Genomic DNA, 24,958 nt, shown 5'->3' on the forward strand with positions numbered 1-24,958 from the left:
AAATGAAGTATGTCTCAATAAACAAAATGCCAATAATGAACTATTCATCTCATCTTTGAAATGTGATATTGTTGGCCAAAGAAAGAATGCTCCAAACTATAACAATTTCACAAACAAACAAATGCTCGAGTGTGAATGTATAAACTGCTAATATTTTAAAGGCAATAACACACTGCATTCTTTTATTGACGTATCTCTGTCACATCATCGTTTTAGCTATTACTTAAGTCAAAACTCACCCAATTGGTTCATGTATTTCTCCAGGTTGTCACAGTCCAGCTTTGTTCTACAAAATATTATTGCCCGATCCATTTTGTGTTCATTGATTGCACGCATACAGTATTCACCTTTCAGCATCTTGACGGCTTCAGAAAGTGTTTCTAAAACAAAAAAGTTTAAATAAGTGCATGCTCATTAAGAGAAAACTGATGAGTGTTAAAGATGAATTTATGCTATAATTTAACCTGCAGTGTTATTTCCTGGCCGAACATTGTCTCTCGCATGGACACCATCAGTTTGAATATGGCGACGTAGATTGTGCCAATTTGAGTCCTTCTGGGGGTCTACCATTACCACAACATGGTGTACGGTTTCAGGAACAGCATCTTCACCTTTCAAGTCAACCCATGTGGGAAAATGCATGAGACGTTCCTATGTAAACATTACATTAGTTTTTCCTTATCTCTTGGAACCAGATATTTTTCACAATTTGAAAACCATCAAACCCATTTTTCTTATTAGTGTCAAACACATAAATGAAACTTACTGCCATTTTTTTCACTTCAAAAGCATGTAGAGTAGCTGAACAGACAATCATCTGCAGTCTTCGGCCATCAGATGTAATTTTTGGGATCTGACGATGTAATCTGTCGATGAGTTCAGTGTAGCCCTGTTTGAGAAGACCATCAGCTTCATCCAAAACAAAAAATCTGCACTGAGTGAGAGAGAGATGACCAGCAGATATCAGATCCTCCAAGCGGCCTGGTGTTCCCACAACTATGTCAACCTGTTGTGATATTAAAATATTAAGAATGGATTTGCTACACTCATTCAAATAGCAAAATGTATTTTCGTTTCAAAAATGAGTGTACAGCATGTTCACAGATTGCACTTAATTGTATGATGAACTTACTCCTGCCATCAGTGCTGCAATTTGATCCTTAACATTGACACCACCAATCACCAACAGTTCACGTACTTTTGGATTCTCCAAGTACTTTTTGAACTTAATTATCTGGTTATATGTTTGTTCAGCTAATTCACGAGATGGCTGTAAATAAAAGCTTCTTTTTAAAACATGTTCAGGAAACACTCAAGGAGATGAACATGTTCTTAAATTTAGTCCTCAATCCTGGTACAGAACTTTCATCTGAGTAGGATAGGAGCTTACTGTGTAAGGATTACTTGTGGTGTAAAGCACGCATTTCTTTCTCACATGTTCTCTGTTATGAAATAAGGATATACTTATGTTTGTTTACAGACAATGTTACAGCTCCCTACACAACAACTCATTCACACAACTAGCAAACTATAAAAAATAAAAAAATGCTTAAGAAAAACCAAACTTTTAACAGCTGTCTACCATTATCCATAAGATATTTTGTATGTTCTTATAATATCAGAAATGATAAAAAGTGTGAAAAGGAAAGAAATCCTTTAGCCTCAAATTATCACACTAAAACTGGGGTTCATAATCATAACAATATGTTACAAATACAGTAACACCTATTGGGCAATTTCATCTCAATTCATACAGTGTGTGTCAATTTAACATCACAAGATTCTCTAGAAAAAATATATATTAGACTTCTATACCACACTTGTTACAAAATAAAATATTGTCATTTTCTCTTGATTTTTTACAAAATGGTAGAGACCTGTAAAAACACGCATTTTGTAAGTAACTCTTAGTACAGTGGAGAACTAAAAGAAAATATAACTAATGAACCATGGGATGAGATATGTGAGGAAGCAATAGAACAAAGGATGAAGGCATGGAAGAAATGGCACTCAACCAAAAGTGATAAGGACTACCTGGAGTTCAAACAGCAAAGATCTTCTACAACAAAACTCATTAGATCAGTAAAAAGACTATTTGAAAAGAATCAACTTATACAAATGGATAAAGATTTTAAGAGAAACAATAACAGATCCTTTTACAGCACATTCAGACAGAAACTACAAAAATATGTAGCACCAAATCTGTGTTTTAAAGATACCAGTGGAAAACTAGCAATGAATAATGAAGAAAATTGTGAAATATTAGCAAAATATTTTGAACAACTCCTCAACTGTCAGGAACCTATTGAAAAATTACCAGCCAACACCCCAAACACAGTAAACAATAATTCTGAACCCCCATGCCTCATAGAAATCAGAGAAATCATTAAAAACCTTAAGAACAATAAAGCACCAGGGGAAGACATGATAATTGCAGAAATGTGGAAAAGTGTGGATAATACAACTCAAGAAAAACTACTGGGAATAATCAATGAGATTTGGAGAACGGAACGTATACCGGAAGAATGGAAAACTGCATTAATCCACCCCATCTTCAAGAAAGGGGATAAAACCGATGCAAATAACTACAGAGGGATATCTTTACTTCCGGTGACGTATAAAATTCTATCTAAGGCCCTACAAAACAGATTGGAGAAACAACTTGATCAAGAAATTGGTGAATACCAAGCAGGCTTTAGGAAGGGAAGATCTTGTGTGGAGCAAATTTTAAACTTGAAGTTAATTATTAAATATAGACGATTAAGAGGAAAAGACATCTTTATCACGTTTGTTGACTTCAAGAAGGCGTACGACTCCGTTGACAGAACAACCTTGGTTAACATCCTTAGGGAGTTTGGAGCAGACAAGAAAACAGTCGCAATCGTCAAAGAAACTCTTACGGATACCTATGCAAAAGTAAAGTTCCGTGGTGAGGTATCCAGACCATTCAAAATCAGAACAGGATTAAGACAAGGAGATGGGTTGTCACCTACCCTATTCAACTGTGTGTTGGAAAAAGTTATTAGAGAGTGGAGGAAGAAAACGACTGAAGAAGGAATACAAAAAATCAGATTAGGAAGAATAAAGCATGGATTAGAAGTAGATTGCCTCGCTTTTGCTGATGACTTAGCGATTCAGGCAGGAAGTTTGGAAGAAGCAGTCAAACAGATCAATATTCTGAATGAAACAGCAGAAAAAGCAGGACTGAAAACCTCCTTTGAAAAGACAGAGTACCTAACCAATGTAAAAGAGGCACCGAACAATATGATTACAAAGTATGGCCAGATAAAGAAGGTTTCTAATTTCAAATATTTAGGGGAAATCATCCAGCCCAATGCTTCAGATAAAGAAGGAAATAAAACAAGAACAAGAAAAATGGAAATGGCATTCCAGCTAACAAAGAATGTGTACAACAAGAAGTCAGTATCAATTAACGCAAAAATAAGGCACTACAACACTGTGATTAAGCCAGAGTGTCTGTATGCATCTGAATGTTTAGCAATGAACACTAACAAGGAAATGGAAGCTATAGCAAAAAAGGAGCGAAAAATAATTAGAAGAGTACTTGGGCCGAGGTTTGAGAATGGGACTTGGAGGCTTAGAAGTAATAGAGAAGTGTATGACAAAATTGAGAAAGTGGGAGATACTATGAGGAAGAGAAGAGTAAGCTTTTACGCCCATTTGAAAAGAATGAATGATGAAAGGCTGACAAAGAAAATATTCATGTTTTTTGACAAGAACCCCAGAACCCAAATTACCTGGTTCAAAGAAGTCAAAGCAGACTTAGAGGAGATGGGTATAGGAGAAGATGATATAACCAACAGAGACTTAATGAGAGACAAAATTCAACATTTTGAAGGATTTGAAGTGAAGAAGAGAAGAACTGGAGGAACAGTGTGGACAGAAGACCGAAGGGAGCAGCACAGAGAGAGGATGAAGACATATTGGAAGAAGAGAAAAGAGGAGGAGCGCAATAGGAGAAATGTACATTGAAAAATAGTTGTTTAACGCAGTCCCTAGACGGCCAAAATCGGAATTAAAAAAAATAAAAAAAATGAACCAAAAGTGCCAGAGGCTTGACAGATGTTTTGCTTTAAGTTCTTTCTCAATATGTTAAAACTTGGTTGACAAATACAGTTATAGATTTTTTATGAATTACAAATTTAACAAGAAAATTCCTAAGTTTAAGATTTTTCTAATCTTCAACATAATTTTTTTTTTATTTAGAAATGCACACAATGTTATTTTACATGTTATATTACCACATATAACTGCTGTAACTATTAATCTTCCATCAGTGGTGCCCCTTTTTGGGTCATCCAGAGGCGGACAAACCTTCCTCGACCAGAGGGGGGGGAGGGGGGGGGGTGTTTGCACAAGGAGACCGTCTGGCTGCCAGAGTCAAAGTGGATTCTTGTGTGTATAACCTTAATGTTTATACCAGCCACATTGAGGTAGGGGAGAGGGGGATGGGGGGAGGGTATAAAAAGCCATTGTTTATTGCCATCTGTGTGTAACCATAAAAGGTAGCACACAATTTATCAACCATGTCAATGCCCCCTTTCATTTGATTGTGAAATGTGATAATTTCGGGTTTTTTCATGGGCCCAGTTGTGTCCTCAATCATATCGCCAAGTGCAGACTTGAAACCATCATTACCTCTCCCCTGAAACAAGAAAGGCTGGAATATTTTCTGCCCCTTTACACATTTTTGAACTCAACTGGAATGTCATTTTTTTCTTCTTCAAGGTGACAATGACTGATATTCTTTTACCTGCCAGTTCTTTCATCAGGGGGTCATCACTGAACCAGTCATCAACAGCCAACAGATTGGTTTATTGACTACTTGTGTTACCATACTGTGGATGACAGAAGTGTGATTACTGACACGATGCTCCAACTCCGGTTTCTTACCAGCATGTATATCCATCTTGCAGGTGTAGTACATTTCTGCATCAACAAGGGCAAATATCTATATGCCATACTTTGCTGGCTTGGATGTGATGTAACGATGAATACCCAATGCTCATGAAAAGCTTTGAACTTTTCATTGAGAGTAAAATTTTCTCCAATGGAGTAATATTCTTGGCAGTTAGCAACAAATATTTCAAACATTTTATTATTGGAGGAAGACAGTTGGTCATTTTCCTCTCTTTTGCTTGTGTGTTGCTGTTGCCAAATCAAAAGCATCTCCTAAAAAAAAAATTTTCCTCAACAACATGGTGAGCTTAAATGGCTCCACACCATCTCCTTTGGTATCCCACAGCTCTTCCAAATTTAGGCGCGATATGTGATAAACACCATTGAGGTATAACAAAGCAATAAAAGCTTTAATTTCAAACAGATTTGTGTACATAGCATTCCTAGGACGGGTGAAAGGTGTTCTCAGTTCGTCACTGTATTGGTTCATCCATGTAATGACTGAGTTCAGAACTGAGTCATCGAAAAGCAGAAGCCATGTTTCAGCATTGGTTTTCCCATGCCTATCTTCACCTTCCACCCAAGGAAAGTGAGCAAGTAGCTTTTGCTTACCAAGTTTCCTCCTGTTAGGTAGGGAACTTTTATTCCACTGGATTAGGCCAATGACCCCCTTGGTCCTCAGTTGTTTAGACCTGTATTACAAATCATCACTGGGCTCTTCGGTGTCATCTGTTTCTTCACAGTTTGGTTCAGGTTCTGAATTTTCAGCACGTACTTCAATTTTGTGTTCAGTGTTGGCATCAGGAGGGTCACCAACTTGGTTATCATCCTCCAAAGTCTCTCACCAAACAGAGCCCTGTACAGTCTGCCAATATCTTGAGGGATGATGCCACCGGAGGCTCGTCATGAAGTCTCCATTGTGCAATATAACATATGAAATTATATGTATGGTGGCACTACACTTACTAGGAACAACCCTGTTTTTGTACCTGCAATTTATTCTATGATCAAATTAACTCCCCAACACACTCGCAGATGATAGAACAATAAGATGGAGAAGAAAATTGCAAAACTCTTGTCTGGAAAACTTACACAAATGGTGTCACAACACCTGTGAGGCTAAGAGCAAGCCAGTTGTACAGACAATCTGTTATCACGGGCAGTGGCGCAACTGGCCATCATAAGTATGAAGATCTGGAGGATACTTAGAGAAAGTGCACCACAATACGGCCACCAACTGTGGCAAGGGAAATAAAAAAATTGTGCACCTGTGAAGTGGACACCACTAAAAAGGTTAACAATATCTTCTCTGCTCCAGCTACCTGTATTTTGTAAATATATATTTAAACAATTTTAAAAAATCACTTTTAACAAATTATTTACTCAAAATCCCAATTAAAAATTTATGAGAACTGCAGTGTAAATTACCTGGTTACTGTGTCAGTAGTTAGTACAATTGGAGTAGGCAATTTTTTTGTGTGTAAAGTATCAGAAAATTTTCAGCACACTATGTATTTACCAGGTGTACCGGTATGAAATGAGCGTGTTTTTTTTTTTTTTTTTTTTTTTTTTTTTTTTTTTTTTTTTTTTTTTGTGAAAATGAAACACTAATTTTGAATTGAAAAGTAAAAGCATTTTATTCAAAGTACTGACCATTGCTTTCTATACATTTTGACCACCTTTCTGGCAATTTGTGGACACCATGCCAACAGAAATGTTTCTCTTTTGAAGCAAACCAATCAGACACTCAATTTTCGACTTCTTCATAGGAATCGAAGTGCTCCTCAGCGAATGCGTGTCCCATTGATGAAAACAAATGGTAGTCAGAAGAGGCCAAGTCTGGTGAATACGGTGGGTGGGGTACCAGCTCCCAGCCAAGTGTTTTGATTGTATCCTGAGCCAGATTTCCTTTGTGTGCAGGTGCACTGTCATGTAAAAAAATTACTTTGCAATGTCTTCTGGCCCATTCTAGTCTTTTTTCGATCAATACATAGTTCAAATTGATCATTTGTTGTCTGTAGCGATTAGTATTCACAGTTTCACCAGGTTTTAGAAGCTCATGATACACCACACCTTTCTGATCCCACCAAACACAGAGCATTGTCTTGTTGCTGAATCGATCTTGTTTTGCAGTCGATGTTGATGGTTGTCCCAGATTAACCCATGATTTTTCCCGATTAGGATTCTTAAAATAAATCCATTTTTCATCGCCAGTAACAATTCGATGCAAAATTAATTTTCTTTCATGTCTTTGAAGCAAAAATTGAGAAATGGTTTTTCGGTTTTCCATCTGTCTCTCATTCAATTCATGTGGCACCCATTTTCCACACTTCTGGATCTTTCCCATAGCTTTCAATGGTCAGAAATTGTTTGTTGTGCAACATTTAGCATTGCTGCAATTTGCTTCTGACTCAAAGTATCACCTTCATCAAATATTGCTTGCAATTCGGCGTCTTCGAACTTTTTTGGTGGTCTTCACGTTCTTCATTTCTTACATCAAAATCATTATTTCTGAACCATTGAAACCATCTTTTGCACGTTGCTTCTGATAGAGTATGATCACCATATGCCTCGACAAGCATTCGATGGGACTCTGCAGCACTTTTTTTCAAATGAAAACAAAAAATCAATGCTTTCCGCAAATCATCACTTTCTGGTACAAAATTCAACGTTGTTAACACGACGAAAACATATGATGATGTTTGCTCCATGACTTGATGTATACTACATATATTTGACAGATGTCATACCAACCAAACAAAAAAAAAAAAATTAAGGCTTGTTCACAACAAATGTTCCCTATCGACACATTTGTATCTTAACGCTCATTTCATACCAGTACACCTGGTAGCATTTAACCTCTAGTGTAATCTAAGCATGTTGGCAATACTGTTTTCAGCTCTCTTTTTAGATTTGTGTGTGTGGTTTCAATTTTTCATATACAAAGTCAGTGAGAGAGCAAAGAAGTGAAAGGGTTAGATATGTGGACTAGTGAAACAGACAAGAAGATTATGTTTAAGAAAAGTGAAAATCACTTCACAATTGTTAGAAATCTAATTTTGCACTACTTTAACTCAATGGCAGCAATTATTTAAAATACAGGGTGCACCAACACAACTTTATGATTTCAACATGTAATAAAACCCATTTTATGAATCAGATTTAAAAAATTTTTTTTAGTCATGTAGGCACTAGGAGTTTTTTTTACACCAGTTTGAAAATCGTATCACATAGGTGGTGTACCCACTGCTCGGGTGAGGCAACATAACTTCCTTGTTTGACATGCGTACCATTCAGGCTTTAGTGGTTGTAGCAGGGTAGGATGCCTCATTTGACAGTGCAGTTCTGATATGGTGTTCTCTTCCAGGTCAGTCACCTCAAGCGTCAAAACAGTGAGGACCATGTGTTTGTCATCGCGGCCTACTTTTCGAATCAATGCTGTGATTGCAATCCAGCAAGCCTTCCAAAGTCACTTCAATGTAGCACCATTGCACCATGTCTTGGACCAGAAATCAATTATTACATGGCTCACTACATTCCGACAAATAGTGATTATGACAAGATGAAAAACCATCCTTACAAGTTGATGATTATGCAAGAACACTCTGAACAAAACTTCAATTCTCTGAAGAAACCACGTGAGGCACTTTTCAAAAACATTTCTGAAGAAAGAACTGTTTTTTCAGTGATACAACACATTTTCACTTGACTGGATATGTCAAACAGAACAAGTTCTATTGAGATGACAACCAATTCCCAGGAATTGCATCAAAGGGCTCCACAGTCATCTAGTCACAGTGTAGTGCGCAATTTCCTCAGCTAGGAGTGTTGGCCCCGGTTTTTTGAAGAAAATGGGATAACAATGACATTGAATTCAAACCATATGTGAACATTTTGGTGGAATTTTTGTTTTCACAACTTGATGAATTGGACTTAGGGGACATTTGGTTCCAACAGGATGGAGCAACAGTTCACATTTCAGGGAACACTCCCCGAAGCACCTCATCTCGATATGAGGCGATTTGATGAGGCCAGCCCAGTCCCCCCAATTTGGCCCCCTGGTATATATATTTTTTTCTTTTTTTAAAATCCTATGTTTATGACAATCATCCAAGGACCCTAAAAGACCTGATGCTGGTAAGAGTCACAAGAAATGCCAGAAATTCACTTATTCAATGTATGGGCAATGGGGGCCATCACCTACCTCCGATTTTCAAAACTGTACATTACTAAAAACAATTCTGATTTATAAAACAGGTTTTACTGTGTTCTGAAATCAGGAAGTTATCTAGCTGCGCCCTGTATTTCATACTTTTTGATCTTGAATGTAATTAGGCCTAATCCAAAAGTTGCCTATTCTGATTGGACCTTCCTTAAGTACAATGGACAAAGAGTATCCCATGCAGTTTTCAGAATATTCAGAATGAGGATTTTTAAGAAATTTTTTTTATAAAGGCTCAAAACATTTCAGATTATCTCATTTTTATGAAGAAACATTTGGATAATTTAAGAAGTTAAAGCATTAATGTCACTGCTGACTGTTGAGTTTACATATCATCATCCTATGGCTATCCATACTTCTGAAACACAATTTTTAAGTCTGCAAAACATTACAAACCATGTCTGACCGTTTTGACACAAGGTTTTCATTCAAAATGACTTCAGATCTCCATTGTTTTTAAATTTTTAATTACATTGTATTCATTTACCCTTCCATTAAGAAATCTTCACAAATATCCTCATTTGGATAGGACTATAACATTTTTACAAATCAAAAGAAAATTAAAATTTTCAATTTTTTCACAGGCGGTCCTGAGCAAGTTCAATGATTTTTTTTTTTTTTTTGGCAAAATTCTGAGATATTGATGAAACACATTCATTCTTGAGCTGTATGTTTTGAAATGAAATCAGTCTACCCATTTGTACATTATTTTTAAGGGATACTGTATATGCTCTGCTAGTCTGTAAAGTCTTGCTACATTTGTTCCCATTTTGGTGTTTAGACACTTATTTCAATTATTAGTGGCTTGGAAATGCTGGAGTCCTGTAGTCAACAATACCAATTTTTTAACCACATTAAAAATCACACAATATCTACACTGTATCTCCCACATACTGCCTTACAGCAGAGCCACCAACCATACACTCATATACCATAGGTTGCTGCAACTACTTCCTGTTTGTGACAATTTCCCCTGGAGATAAAACATGAACAATAATCACCGCATTGTTCAAAACCAAACGACCAGCAGACACATAATATCCCCCCCCCCCCCAAATGTGCAAGTATTTAGGTTGTTGTCTGACCACTCTGCAGCCAGTATGTGCTCTGGGATTTTGCCAGCTGCAGCTAGCAACTCATCATTCTGAGGTGCGCACTGAACTACTAAGGAATCTCTCCCCCAGCATAAATGGACATCATCAATCTTCAGGCACTTTACTGCTCACTGTCGGGCAAGGACTCGCGCACCGACAGCACCCCGCTGGGCTAGGCCCCGCCCACCGACAGCTCCCCGCCGGGCTAGGCCCCGCCCACCGACAGCTCCCCGCCGGGCTAGGCCCTGCCCACTGACAGCTCCCCGTCCACCGACAGCTCCCCGCCGGGCTAGGCCCCGCCCACCGACAGCTCCTCGCTGGGCTAGGCCCCGTACACCAACAGCACCTCGCCGGGCTAGGCCCTGTACACCAACAGCACCTTGCCGGGCTAGGCCTCGCACACCGACAGCACCTTGCCGAGGTAGGCCATGAGCACTGACAGTGCCTCGCCAAACTGACAGATCCTCCTCAATCAAAGCCTTGAGCACTAAACGCTTACTGCTGACCAAGGCTCAGAAGACTACTCCCACCCTTGAGCACCCTACGTTTGCTGCAGAGTGCGGCTCTACTCATTGACAATCTTCCTGGACCAAGTAAACAATTCACTTCTAAAGAAATCTTGCTACTGTATTTTGCTCATTAGCTTTGATGAACATACAACTGTTCTATACTACACTTCCCACTTCTATTGTAGTGTGTTGTTCTGTTTCAGTCTCCGATACTATGAATGGCAACTACGATAACTGCCTCCAGAATTTTGTCCCGAAAGCAACTGGTGTCCAAAGCACCAGACTTCCAGTTTTCCACACTCATCTGCACATAATAAAATCTGTATTGTCCTTTGCACTGTACTTTGGCTACCGGTTGGCCTTAACTCTCTATCCATCTGCCACGAACTCTAGTAGTAAGGACGAGGTCCTTTGACGCTGTGTGGGCAGAGCCACACATAAACCCCCCCCCCCCCCCCCCCTCACTCCTTTAGCTGCCATCTTCACCATCTTGCAGCACACTCTGCTCCTTTCCACACCGCAGACCCCACACACTTCCAGTTGTATCTGCTCACAAACCCATAATTTGCACATCTCTTCTGCACCATTATATGGGACCTCACATGCTTCACCCATCATCCTCCCTCCTGGAAAGGCCACATGCCTAATTCTCCTACACTATTTTCAGACACTGACATTGCAATAACCAACAAGACTTCAGATGATCCAAACCCTGAACCATCCCTGCCAGGTCGCCTCTCCAAGACCACTCATTCTGATTGCACAACTCGCAGCCAGGGCCCTCTGCATCACTTAAAGCTACAGCCATTCCTTGTGTGCATGCCTTTCTATGGCCACCAGTTGAACTTCCCTCAGGCTCTGATTCAGCATCCCTGGAACCTCTGAAGAAAGCCCAGACCATGCTGGGTGCGGCTTAAGTCGCCATCATCATCACCAGCCAAATCGTCCTTCCCAGACAGTGACACTGAATGTGCCTTTTTCAGGGTTCACTCTTACAAGTCCTAGTTTGAGCCAAACCCATCTTCAACAGTTGTACTGAAGCCGCCTGTCTTCAGCCAACACTTTCTAGGTCCAAACTACTGTCTCGAGCATCCATGCCACGGACTATCTCCTCGACCCTGGAGCACTTCCTTCCTTTGGACGTTGCATGATCTCAGTAATGGCTATGCACTCTCCCCTCAGAGGCAAAGGAATGCTGAATCTTCTGGATACCGCCTTATAACATCATCACCAATCACAGAGTCGTGTATCATGGGCTGCTGCAACTTCAGCTTGCTTAAAGCTCTTTCCTCCGGAGATGGAACACAATTACTCGTCAGCAGAAACATGCCAGACTGTTTACAACTGAACCTCCAGCAGCCACAACAGCACCTGGCACCAGCCTCTCGCCACTGGCATAAGAACAGGTGCTGCCGTAGTAGCACTACCATGCGTCCACAAGCCATGTGCCTCCTTCGATATTCCCATCAGGTGAGTGTGTACGTCACCTCTGCAACCAGTACATGCTCTGATCTGCCTGCACCTAGCAGCTCACTACTCGCAGTTCTTAGTCAACAAGGAGGCTCTCACTGCAGCATCCATGGACAATGGGGCTTCCATAAACCACGTCCATCCTCGAGCACCAATTGCTCACTTTCGACCGAGGCCTCAAGCAACTACCACTAACTGCAGCTTCACAGACTACGTCCTTCCTCAAGGACCCTATGCTTACTGCTGCATTTGGCCTCCATGGATGACCGTCATCATCGAGTCCCCTAGGCTTGGTACCAAATGATGCTTCACTCAAGGTCTGTCAGTCTGAATCAAGTATTGTAACTTTCAACTTCAGAAATTGTGCTATCGCATTCTGTTCATTAGACCTAACAAACATACTATGCTGTTGTAACAAGAGGAAAGGTGATGTGGCATATCCGAAGTGGCTGATTGGGGGGGGGTCCTAACCAGCTTACTGGCGGACTTTAGTGAAATTAAATTGCTCCCACAGACCAAACACCCTCTGCAGTTAACAACCGCAGTTGTAAATTGGAGCTTGCACCAGCTAAGGTTAATTATCTTTGAAAGTTAATTATGGAAAGGTCTCTTAGGGAAAAAATTCCATCATACTGTCCAAAAAGGAAGGTAAGGGCTAGATTGGACTTGGTGGGTAGCCAAGACGGCAATGAATCAGAGCATTTGCAATCATCCAAATGCTAACTGACACACATAAGAAAGAGTCAACATAAGAAATTAAATTATATACGAGGGTGGTTTGAAAAGTTCTCAGAATGGAATAGAAAGAAAGTACTTACATCACTGAAACTTTTTTTATTTTTCAATGTAGATTAATGCACTTGATCCAAGGATGTTCCAGTGCCTTGATCCCATCTCGAAAATGAGTTTCATCCAGACATGCAAAATAGTTTTCAACTCTGGCTATCAATTCTTTGTTTGAACTGAATCTTCATCCACCAAGAAAGATGTTCAGTTTTGAAGAGAGATGGAAGTCGATTAAGCCATATCAGGTGAATAATGCAGGTGTGGCAACAATTCATACCTTAGTTCATGTAATTTTGCCATGGCGACAGCACATGTGTGCGGACACGCATTGTCTTGATGGAAGATGACTTTCTGCCTTGCTAAATCTGGCCTTTTTTCGCATATCTTTCATTGCAATTTGTCCAGGAGGTTAGCATAATATTCTCCAGTAATTGCTTGCCCAGTGGGGAGATAATCTACAAACAGAATCCCCTTCGCATCCCAGAACGCTGGTACCATGACAGTTTCTGCTGATGGAATTGTCTGTGCTTTCTTTGGTGGCAGAGAATCAGCATGTTTTCACTGTTTTGTCTCGGGGGTATAGTATTGCATCCAAGTTTCATCTGTGGTCACAAACCGGTGCAAAAAATCAAAACGGGCCAAACATTGTTCCAATATGTCCATTCTCAAACATTTTTGATCCAGCATCAAGAGTCGTGGCACCCATCTTGCAGAAAATTTTTTCATTTCTAATTATTCAGTTAAAATGTGATATACCATTTCAGATGACATCTGGCAAGTGTGAGCAATTTCACGCACTTTCAATCGGCTATCTTATATGACCTTTTTTGGCACTTTTGCAATGATTTCTGGAGTAGTAACACATCTTGGCCAACTACTGTGCAAATCATCATCTAAGCTCTCCCGACCAAATTTAAATTAATTTGTCCACTTGGCAATGGTTGAACAAGAAGGAGCAGAGTCCGCCCAGCATATTCTGGAAATCAGCGTGAATGTCCTTTGCTTTCATACCTTTCTTTATGAAGTACTTAGTCACTGCTTGAATCTCTATTTTTTCCATCTTTGCAAACCACTACACAGAGCCACATCACCACCACAGCTCTCTTCCAAGGCACTGACATGGCACGAGTTTACAGGGAACAGTCCAAACAATACGTTGTGCTAGCGCTGACCTCTTGTGGTGATTCTGAGAACCTTTCAAACCACCCTCGTACCAACAAGCAACATCAACTCCCTACTGAAGACCGGAATTCCCCAGATGAATTAAATGAGCAAAAAATTTTAATAAGGAGGTTCCAAGAAATAAGAAACATGATAGAGGACCCATTCATAGAATTTATTATGGGAAAACGAAGACAGGGTTATGAAGCGACAGCCCAATTTGGAACAGGATTTATAGTGAATGTAAAAATAATAGATTTAATAATGGATTTTTGAATAATATTACCAAGAATTGCAACTCTGACTTTTAAAACAATGAACAAAACCTACACTATTATAAATGCTCATGCCGCAATTTTGGGATCTTCTCAAACAACCTGTAAACAGAATAAGTACAAGGAATATAGAAGTCTTATTGGGAGACTTCAACGCCAAGCTGGGAAAAGTAAGGAGAATGGAGTCCACATAACTTTACAAAGAAGAATGGTCAAAGTCTTATAGAACAACATGCTTCAAGAGGAAGCCAAATAACTTAAAAACATGGAAACACCCAGATTGGAGGAAGGGAGAGTGGCAGCTAGACCGTGTCTGTATAGACAAAAATTTTCATAACGAAATATACAATGTTAACGTACTGAGAGTAGTAGACATAGGCTTAGACCACTGCTTAGTTAAAATTAAAATCAAATTCACTCAAAGAAAAATAATGAGAAAGCAACAGAACAAGGAGAAGGCATGACCCACATTAGATAATTAAAAATGACAAATACCAACACACAACACAAACCATTAAAGTAACAGATGATCCAGAAGAACTGGTACCAAGTCTCAAGAAACAATCAAATAATCTAGCTCCCTTAAATCCACGAAGAAAACATGCATGGTGGACTCAGGAATGTGAATTTCCAGGAAGAAAGAGACCAGGCATGGTTAAAGTTTCAAACAAGCAAAACAAAAGAAAATGCATCAACCTCAAAAATGAAAAGAAAAAATTCACACAAAACGTTAGGGGAATTGAGAGAGAATTCCATAAAGACATAATAAACTCTGTAAAAGATAAGTACCACAAAACCAATTCCAATAACTATCTTTGGGAAACAACTACAACAGTATGGGCTGCTGACACTAATGCTGAAAAATGAAGATGACAGACCGGCACACACTGACAAAGAAAATGCTGAAATAATGGCAAAAGCATTTAATGAACTTCTGAATTGTGAATAACCCAAAGAACTCTTACAAATTGACGTAAATACCCCAATCAAAACTGAACCTAACAAATTAGACCCCCAACTTTCCAAAAGGTAGAGTGTGTCCTCAAAGGACAAAAAAAGCCATAAGGCATGTGGAGAAGATCAGGTTTTTGTTGAAATGTGGAAATATTTAAGACACATAGTCAGGACCTCACTACACAATGCTCTCACAAAAATTTGGATAGCAGAACAATTCCCTGAACATTGGACCACGACCATCATATGCATACTACACAAGGTGGTGGATAAGCAATCCAGACAACTACAGAGGAATCTCTCACTCCTAGGCTGCACACACAACATTTTATCCGAGATTGTATACGCAACAATCAAGGAACAGTCAAGGAACAACTACAACAGGGAGGTCTCAAACCATGAAGCAGCTGTGCGGAGCAGATCATTACTTTAAAAATGATTATGGCATACTACATGAAATGGAACAAATTGCTTGCAATAACATTTGTAGATTTTAAGAAGGCATATGGTTGCCTCCATAGACCGCCAGTACTAAAAATTTTACGGAATGTAAGACTCCAACCAAAACTAACTAAATTAATAGGACTTACTCTAACCAACAGCAAATCGAAAGTTACATTTACAGAAGAAATTTCTGAACAACTGCTTATAAAAACAAGCTTAATATAAGGTGACTATCATCATTACTGTTCAACTGTGTCCTGGAATACATAACGAGAGAATCGTACTAGGATAACCCAAAGAACATATGAACTGGAAGTGCTAAAAGTAAGTAAGTTTGAACTGCTTGGGATTAGCTGATGATCTTTCTCTTCTATCCAACAATGTTCAAGAAACCAGGCAACAAGTTAAATCACAAGAAACAGCACAGAAAACTGGCCTCAGATTATGCTAACTGACCCACCACTTGCAAACAAAATTACAATAGGAGATAGAGAGATCAAAATCGTTGATAAATTTAAATATTTAGGTGAAATCTTAACTTACGATCTAAATGATAAACCATCACGGCAAAATAGCATCAATAAACTGCACAAAGGAAATTACATTGCCAGAAACACGTTTTGCTCATGTAGGAATGGGATATCCATATGACAAAAAGGAACTTAAGTCATTGGTACAACTATATGTTAAACAGAGTTCACTGAAACAACATTTAAGCATGGTTACCCTAGTGAGGATTGTTATCAAGCCTTTTATGAAGCGCAATCCCTGCATTTCTTTGAAGAAACCTGAATGCCTTTGCAAGTCCCAAAAGGATGCTAGATAGACATCTATAGTTCATACCTTCTACAACGAACTGATTAAATATGTAGACTAATAGATAATGAGAAATTATGTTTTGTCTAGAATTGTGGTGAGTCTGGGTTTGGCAAAGACCCAACTAGGGCCAGAGATCTTGGAGAAGAGGGAAAGCCACTGAATAGGGTCTCTGCTGGATCATTCAGGGAATCAACAATTGATTTGGTCTGCTTTGCTATAGATAACATTTACTTGACACAGCTGATCACATGTAAGGATGGAGCAGTTCAGAGTCAATGGACTTCGAGTAATACTTACCCATGGACACTTTATGCTGCTTCAACAAATGGGAGGATGTTATCACTGGTTCACTACAACTTATATCCTTCATATATAAAAAAGTCATACAATTCACAAATTACCCAGTCAACTGTAACTACCAATTTTGTATGTATGTGTCACTTCACAGTTTGTGCATGAAGTTTGTGCTTGATTCGGCCACTAGAGGCCACCCAGCTGATAATATGACAGCAGCTGTGTGCGCAGCCTGCCGGCTACGCCCCTCTTCAAAATGATGAATATATAGGCCAGAGCACACGGCTCTACCAGCCACTTATTTATTATTAATTGTATTGCACATTGCCTTCCATGTCTGTGTACTGTTCGAGCAATGAATTACAGTGTTCTTGGGTTATAACAAAAGCGCTGCTACGATTTCCGTCCTAGACTTGTTAGTCTACAATTAGTGGATATGGTTGTACAAAACAACATTCAGTGTGATTTCACAATTACTTACCTGACAGACACAGCCTTCTGACAAATATGTGTTTGGCCCTGTTAAAAATATTTGGCTAAGCTTGGCTAAGATTTGATTTAGTGTTTGTGTGTTCTGTTTATGGGTACTCACAATGAGTATGTTATCTACCACCTCAGTTTTAATGATGTTATTGAATTCCTTCCAAACGTTACTTATTTTTAACTGATTCCTTTCAAAATTTTCTCATTTTGGAATTATTACATGGTCATTGAGGTAACTGTAAATATTAATATAATAGAGGGAAACGTTCCACGTGGGAAAAATTTATCAAAAAACAAAGATGATGTGACGTACCAAACGAAAGCGCTGGCAGGTCAAAAGACACACAAACAAACACAAACATACACACAAAATTCAAGCTTTCGCAACAAACTGTTGCCTCATCAGGAAAGAGGGAAGGAGAGGGAAAGACGAAAGGATGTGGGTTTTAAGGGAGAGGGTAAGGAGTCATTCCAATCCCGGGAGCGGAAAGACTTGGCTTAGGGGGAAAAAAGGACGGGTATACACTCGCGCACACACACATACACACACATATCCATCCACATATACAGACACAAGCAGACATATTTAAAGAGAAAGAGTTTGGGCAGAGATGTCAGTCGAGGCGGAAGTGCAGAGGCAAAGATTATGTTGAATGACAGGTGAGGTATGAGTGGCGGCAACTTGAAATTAGCGGAGATTGAGGCCTGGTGGGTAACGGGAAGAGAGGATATATTGAAGAGCAATTTCCCATCTCCGGAGTTCGGATAGGTTGGTGTTGGTGGGAAGTATCCAGATAACCCGGACGGTGTAACACTGGGCCAAGATGTGCTGGCCGTGCACCAAGGCTTGTTTAGCCACAGGGTGATCATCATTACCAACAAACACTGTCTGCCTGTGTCCATTCATGCGAATGGACAGTTTGTTGCTGGTCATTCCCACATAGAATGCGTCACAGTGTAGGCAGGTCAGTTGGTAAATCACGTGGCTCTGCCTTTGATCGTGTACATCTTCTGGGTTACAGGACTGGAGTAGGTGGTGGTGGTGGTGGGAGGGTGCATGGGACAGGTTTTACACCGGGGGCGGTTACAAGGATAGGAGCCAGAGGGTAGGGAAGGTTGTTTGGGGATTTCATAGGGATTAACTAACAGGTTACGAAGGTTAGGTGGACGGTGGAAAGACACTCTTGGTGGAGTGGGGAGGATTTCATGAAGGATGGATCTCATTTCAGGGCAGGATTTGAGGAAGTCGTATCCCTGCTGGAGAGCCACATTCAGAGTCTGGTCCAGTCCCGGAAAGTATCCTGTCACAAGTGGGGCACTTTTGTGGTTCTTCTGTGGGAGGTTCTGGGTTTGAGGGCATGAGGAAGTGTCTCTGGTTATTTGCTTCTGCACCAGGTCGGGAGGGTAGTTACGGGATGCGAAAGCTGTTTTGAGGTTGTTAGTGTAATGGTTCAGGGATTCCGGACTGGAGCAGATTCGTTTGCCACGAAGACCTAGGCTGTAGGGAAGGGACCGTTTGATGTGGAATGGGTGGCAGCTGTCATAATGCAGGTACAGTTGCTTGTTGGTGGGTTTGATGTGGACGGACGTGTGAAGCTGGCCATTGGACAGATGCAGGTCAACGTCAAGGAAAGTGGCGTGGGATTTGGAGTGGGACCAGGTGAATCTGATGAAACCAAAGGAGTTGAGGTTGGAGAGGAAATTCTGGAGTTCTTCTTCACTGTGAGTCCAAATCATGAAGGTGTCATCAATAAATCTGTACCAAACTTTGGGTTGGTAGGCCTGGGTAACCAAGAAGGCTTCCTCTAGGCGATCCATGAATAGGTTGGCGTATGAGGGGGCCATCCTGGTACCCATGGCTGTTCCCTTTAATTGTTGGTATGTCTGGCCTTCAAAAGTGAAGAAGCTATGGGTCAGGATGAAGCTGGCTAAGGTAATGAGGAAAGAGGTTTTAGGTAGGGTGGCAGGTGATCGGCGTGAAAGGAAATGCTCAATCGCAGCGAGGCCCCGGACGTGCGGAATATTTGTGTATAAGGAAGTGGCATCGATGGTTACAAGGATGGTTTCCGGGGGTAACAGATTGGGTAAGGATTCCAGGCGTTTGAGAAAGTGGTTGGTGTCTTTGATGAAGGATGGGAGACTGCATGTAATGGGTTGAAGGTGTTGATCTACGTAGGCAGATACACGTTCTGTGGGGGCTTGGTAACCAGCTACAATGGGGCAGCCGGGATGATTGGGTTTGTGAATTTTAGGAAGAAGGTAGAAGGTAGGGGTGCGGGGTGTCGGTGGGGTCAGGTGAAAGGTTTTGCAGGGGACCTAAGGTTCTGAGGATTCCTTGAAGCTCTGCCTGGACATCGGGAATGGGATTACCTTGGCAAACTTTGTATGTGGTGTTGTCTGAAAGCTGACGCAGTTCCTCAGCCACATACTCCCGACGATCAAGTACCACAGTCATCGAACCCTTGTCCGCCGGAAGAATGACGATGGATCGATCAGCCTTCAGATCACGGATAGCCTGGGCTTCAGCAGTGGTGATGTTGGGAGTAGGATTAAGGTTTTTTAAGAAGGATTGAGATGCAAGGCTGGAAGTCAGAAATTCCTGGAAGGTTTGGAGAGGGTGATTTTGAGGAAGAGGAGGTGGGTCCCGCTGTGACGGAGGACGGAACTGTTCCAGGAAGGGTTCAATTTGGATGGTGTCTTGGGGAGTTGGATCATTAGGAGTAGGATTGGGATCATTTTTCTTCGTGGCAAAGTGATATTTCCAGCAGAGAGTACGAGAGTAGGACAGTAAATCTTTGACGAGGGCTGTTTGGTTGAATCTGGGAGTGGGGCTGAAGGTGAGAGGCCTTTGGATAGGACAAAGGTTTCGGATTGGGAGAGAGGTTTGGAGGAAAAGTTAACTACTGAATTAGGGTGTTTTGTTTCCCGACTGTGTTGATTGGAATTTTGAGGTTTTGGAGGGAGTGGAACTGGAAGTGGGAGATTGAGTAGATGGGAGAGACTGGGTTTGTGTGCAATGAGTGGAGGTTGAGGTTTGCTGGAAAGGTTGTGAAGGGTGAGTGAGTTGCCTTTCCGGAGGTGGGAAACCAGGAGATTGGATACTTTTGTGAGGTGGAGGGTGGCATGCTGTTCTAAATTGCGGTTGGCCTGTAGAAGGATGCTCTGAACAGCCGGTGTGGATGTGGGAGAGGAAAGATTAAGGACTTTTATTAAGGGTAGGAGTTGATGGGTGTGTTCATTGGCTAAGTTGATGTGTAGGTGAAGGATTAGGTGGGTGAGGGCAATGGATTGTTCAGTTTGGAACTGGTATAGGGACTGATGGAAGGAAGGATTACAGCCAGAGATGGAAACTTTAAGTGTGAGGCCTTTGGGGGTGATGCCAAATGTTAGACAAGCCTGAGAAAATAGAATGTGGGAGCGTAATCTGGCTAGGGCGAAGGCATGTTTGTGGAGGGAATGTAAATAAAACTTAATGGGGTCGTTGTGGGGGTGTTGTAAGGGTGACATGGTATTAGAAGGTGGAAAGTGTACCATGAGGCTGAAATGAAAATAAAAATATATGGGGAGAGTAAAGGTGAACTGGAAAGTAACTGGAGATCTGGTGTGAAAAAGGCGAAAAGGTGTTGGTTACAGCTGGGCTATGTTGGACTTGGGTTGGTCGACAACGATGTGCACAAAGGTTAGGTGGTTGTGTTGCCGCCAAAACAAGTTGAAGGACGGAGAAATTCGGGAAATTTTCGAAAAAACTGCATGTAATGTATTAAAAGGAGTGGTTTTGTGGTGGTAGATTATGAAAATGAGGCTAACAATTGTCTGACGAAGAAATAATGACGTTAAAACCTGTGGGAAACGCTTGGAATCCTTACCCAATCTGTTACCCCCGGAAACCATCCTTGTAACCATCGATGCCACTTCCTTATACACAAATATTCCGCACGTCCAGGGCCTCGCTGCGATGGAGCATTTCCTTTCACGCCGATCACCTGCCACCCTACCTAAAACCTCTTTCCTCATTACCTTAGCCAGCTTCATCCTGACCCACAACTTCTTCACTTTTGAAGGCCAGACATACCAACAATTAAAGGGAACAGCCATGGGTACCAGGATGGCCCCCTCGTACGTCAACCTATTCATGGGTCACCTAGAGGAAGCCTTCTTGGTTACCCAGGCCTACCAACCCAAAGTTTGGTACAGATTTATTGATGACATCTTCATGATCTGGACTCACAGTGAAGAAGAACTCCAGAATTTCCTCTCCAACCTCAACTCCTTTGGTTCCATCAGATTCACCTGGTCCTACTCCAAATCCCACGCCACTTTCCTTGACGTTGACCTGCATCTGTCCAATGGCCAGCTTCACACGTCCGTCTACATCAAACCCACCAACAAGCAACAGTACCTGCATTATGACAGCTGCCACCCATTCCACATCAAACGGTCCCTTCCCTACAGCCTAGGTCTTCGTGGCAAACGAATCTTCTCCAGTCCGGAATCCCTGAACCATTACACTAACAACCACAAAACAGCTTTCGCATCCCGTAACTACCCTCCCGACCTGGTACAGAAGCAAATAACCAGAGCCACTTCCTCATCCCCTCAAACCCAGAACCTCCCACAGAAGAACCACAAAAGTGCCCCACTTGTGACAGGATACTTTCAGGGACTGGACCAGACTCTGAATGTGGGTCTCCAGCAGGGATACGACTTCCTCAAATCCTGCCCTGAAATGAGATCCATCCTTCATGTAATCCTCCCCATTCCACCAAGAGTGTCTTTCCGCCATCCACCTAACCTTCGTAACCTGTTAGTTCATCCCTATGAAATCCCCAAACCACCTTCCCTACCCTCTGGCTCCTACCCTTGTAACTGCCCCCGGTGTAAAACCTGTCCCATGCACCCTCCCACCACCACCTACTCCAGTCCTGTAACCCGGAAGGTGTACATGATCAAAGGCAGAGCCACGTGATTTACCAACTGACCTGCCTACACTGTGATGCATTCTATGTGGGAATGACCAGCAACAAACTGTCCATTCGCATGAATGGACACAGGCAGACAGTGTTTGTTGGTAATGAGGATCACCCCGTGGCTAAACAAGCCTTGGTGCACGGCCAGCACATCTTGGCCCAGTGTTACACCGTCCGGGTTATCTGGATACTTCCCACCAACACCAACCTATCCGAACTCCGGAGATGGGAAATTGCTCTTCAATATATCCTCTCTTCCCGTTACCCACCAGGCCTCAATCTCCGCTAATTTCAAGTTGCCGCCACTCATACCTCACCTGTCATTCAACATAATCTTTGCCTCTGCACTTCCGCCTCGACTGACATCTCTGCCCAAACTCTTTGTCTTCAAATATGTCTGCTTGTGTCTGTATATGTGTGGATGGATATGTGTGTGTGTGCGAGTGTATGCCCGTCCTTTTTTTCCCCCTAAGGTAAGTCTTTCCGCTCCCGGGATTGGAATGACTCCTTACCCTCTCCCTTAAAACCCACATCCTTTCGTCTTTCCCTCTCCTTCCCTCTTTCCTGATGAGGCAACAGTTTGTTGCGAAAGCTTGAATTTTGTGTGTATGTTTGTGTTTGTTTGTGTGTCTTTCGACCTGCCAGCGCTTTCGTTTGGTAAGTCACATCATCTTTGTTTTTTGATAAATTAACTGTAAATATTGATATACTCATTCAGGAAACTGTTCAGAAGTCTTAGCACAGTGTGAGAGGATGCAAAGTTTTCTGGTATTTTATTGGTAAGAATTAAAAAAAAAAAAAATAAAATAAAATAAAAAAAAATTAAAAAAAAAAAAATAATTTGACCAATGGGAAAAACCATACTAGTGTAATATATAAATGAACAAACAATGGATGTCCAGATTGGAATATCAACAATTATGAAAGGATAGACTGTCATTGACTGTAAATGTGACATGTTGAGTTGCAGATAGGGACAATGGAAACAAAACAGCACACCTCACCCACACGTTAAAACTACCCCAGCACTCTGACTCGATTGCAACTCTTGCACTGAAAGAAAGCAGGCACTTGAGAGTGGGGTATGGATGGTGGGAGAAAAGAGCACTGTCTGGTGGATCATACAGGAACTAGGGGCAGTGGCTGTCACCTGTAAGTCTTGCCCAGCCACATCTTAGTCCCTGCCTCCGTCTTCCCAGCCCCTACTACCACATTGAAACAATGCAAGAGTTGCAGCCTGGCTAGATCAAGCATAGATAGTGATCATGTATGAATGAGGTGTACCTGCTTATGTGGATGGATTTGTTTTCCTTTCTTTTCTGAAGAAAACTTTGGGTGAAAGCTGAGTGTGGAACAGTCTTTTTGTTGTATAAATGAAGAATCTCATTTGATCTACAGTCAATGTTTAATAAAATCTTATTGCAGCTGTCTGAGGACTGATTTAGTAGAGGTTGGTGTTGAATCAAGATTTCAGAAGATTTCATCTAGTCAGGTGTTTGACGAGTACTACAGAGCAGGTGTGTCATTTCTTAGCAACATACACATTGGTCAAACTCTTGCAAGTGTTGGTTTACAGTTACTCCTGCTGGCAAATCCATATACATGCCACACTTCTGAGATTGCTGTTTCCATTCACTCCTTACCTGGGATAAATGTGAAGACATATGGTAAAAGTAAACAAGTGACAGTTAGAATCAACAGATTAATAATCAGAGAGCAGAGTTTGTATTTCAGGCCTACTACATCTAAAAATTACAAAAATAACTCATTTGAATATAGGAAGCTAGTAAATCATTTCAAACTACCCCACCCAGCCCTACATCAAAAATACTGTAAGCAAAATGCTGTCTAGTGTCATTACAGTTTCTAGCTTTCAAAGAAATGCACATAATATCCTATACAATATTTACCTTGCACTTGCAATATTCTTCATGACATCTGATGGCAAAATAAATGATGCACACAGAAAATCAAACTTATTTCTTCAGCAATAATAAGTCCTACTTACACTGCATATTACTCAAATATTCTTATTAATTTTAATAGCAGACCACTTGCCTCTATAACAATTGCCTGAGGAGCATTCTTCACTGACTTGCTCTGTGATGAAGCAGCGCCAGTTCCAGTTTCATTTTGCTTTACATATTCTTTAGGAGCTTCACAAATGGCCAAATATCCATCAGTTGGTGGATGTTTGAAAGGTTGTGTCCCAAAATTGAATGACATCTCTGCATTCTGTATATAACATTAAAATGGATTAGTAGTTTATACTTTCAACACTACCTTAGTTACATCAACAGATGAACTGCACAATTTCATCTCAAATCATACAGATCTAGAGTGAATGTGTCACACCACTATTTCAAATATAAATAAAACACTACAGACTTCTTTAAATGAGAATATTTGTGAAAATGTTGCACTGAAAGGGAAAATTGAAAAAATCCTAAGAAATTTTGGTCTTATGTCAAAGCAGTAGGTGGATCAAAACAAAATGTCCAGACACTCTGTGACCAAAATGGTACTGAAACAGAGGATGACAGACTAAAGGCCAAAATAC

The 24,958-nt window shown here is 41.0% G+C and overlaps 1 protein-coding gene across 1 annotated transcript in view; it reads right to left on the reverse strand.

Annotated features, from left to right (window-relative positions):
* LOC124619358 (ATP-dependent RNA helicase Ddx1) overlaps positions 1-24,958 on the reverse strand; it is a 71,535-nt gene that overhangs the window by 15,306 nt on the left and 31,271 nt on the right. Inside the window, exons 6-10 of the mRNA XM_047145678.1 lie at positions 24,457-24,633; positions 1,133-1,270; positions 767-1,006; positions 465-651; positions 240-380 (exon numbers count right to left, since the gene is read on the reverse strand). Of these exons, the coding sequence (XP_047001634.1) occupies positions 240-380; positions 465-651; positions 767-1,006; positions 1,133-1,270; positions 24,457-24,633 (883 nt within the window). The remainder of the gene's footprint in view (positions 1-239; positions 381-464; positions 652-766; positions 1,007-1,132; positions 1,271-24,456; positions 24,634-24,958) is intronic.

The sequence above is a fragment of the Schistocerca americana genome, chromosome 6, assembly GCF_021461395.2.
Source record: "Schistocerca americana isolate TAMUIC-IGC-003095 chromosome 6, iqSchAmer2.1, whole genome shotgun sequence".
In the NCBI taxonomy this organism is placed as follows: Eukaryota; Metazoa; Arthropoda; class Insecta; order Orthoptera; family Acrididae; genus Schistocerca; species Schistocerca americana.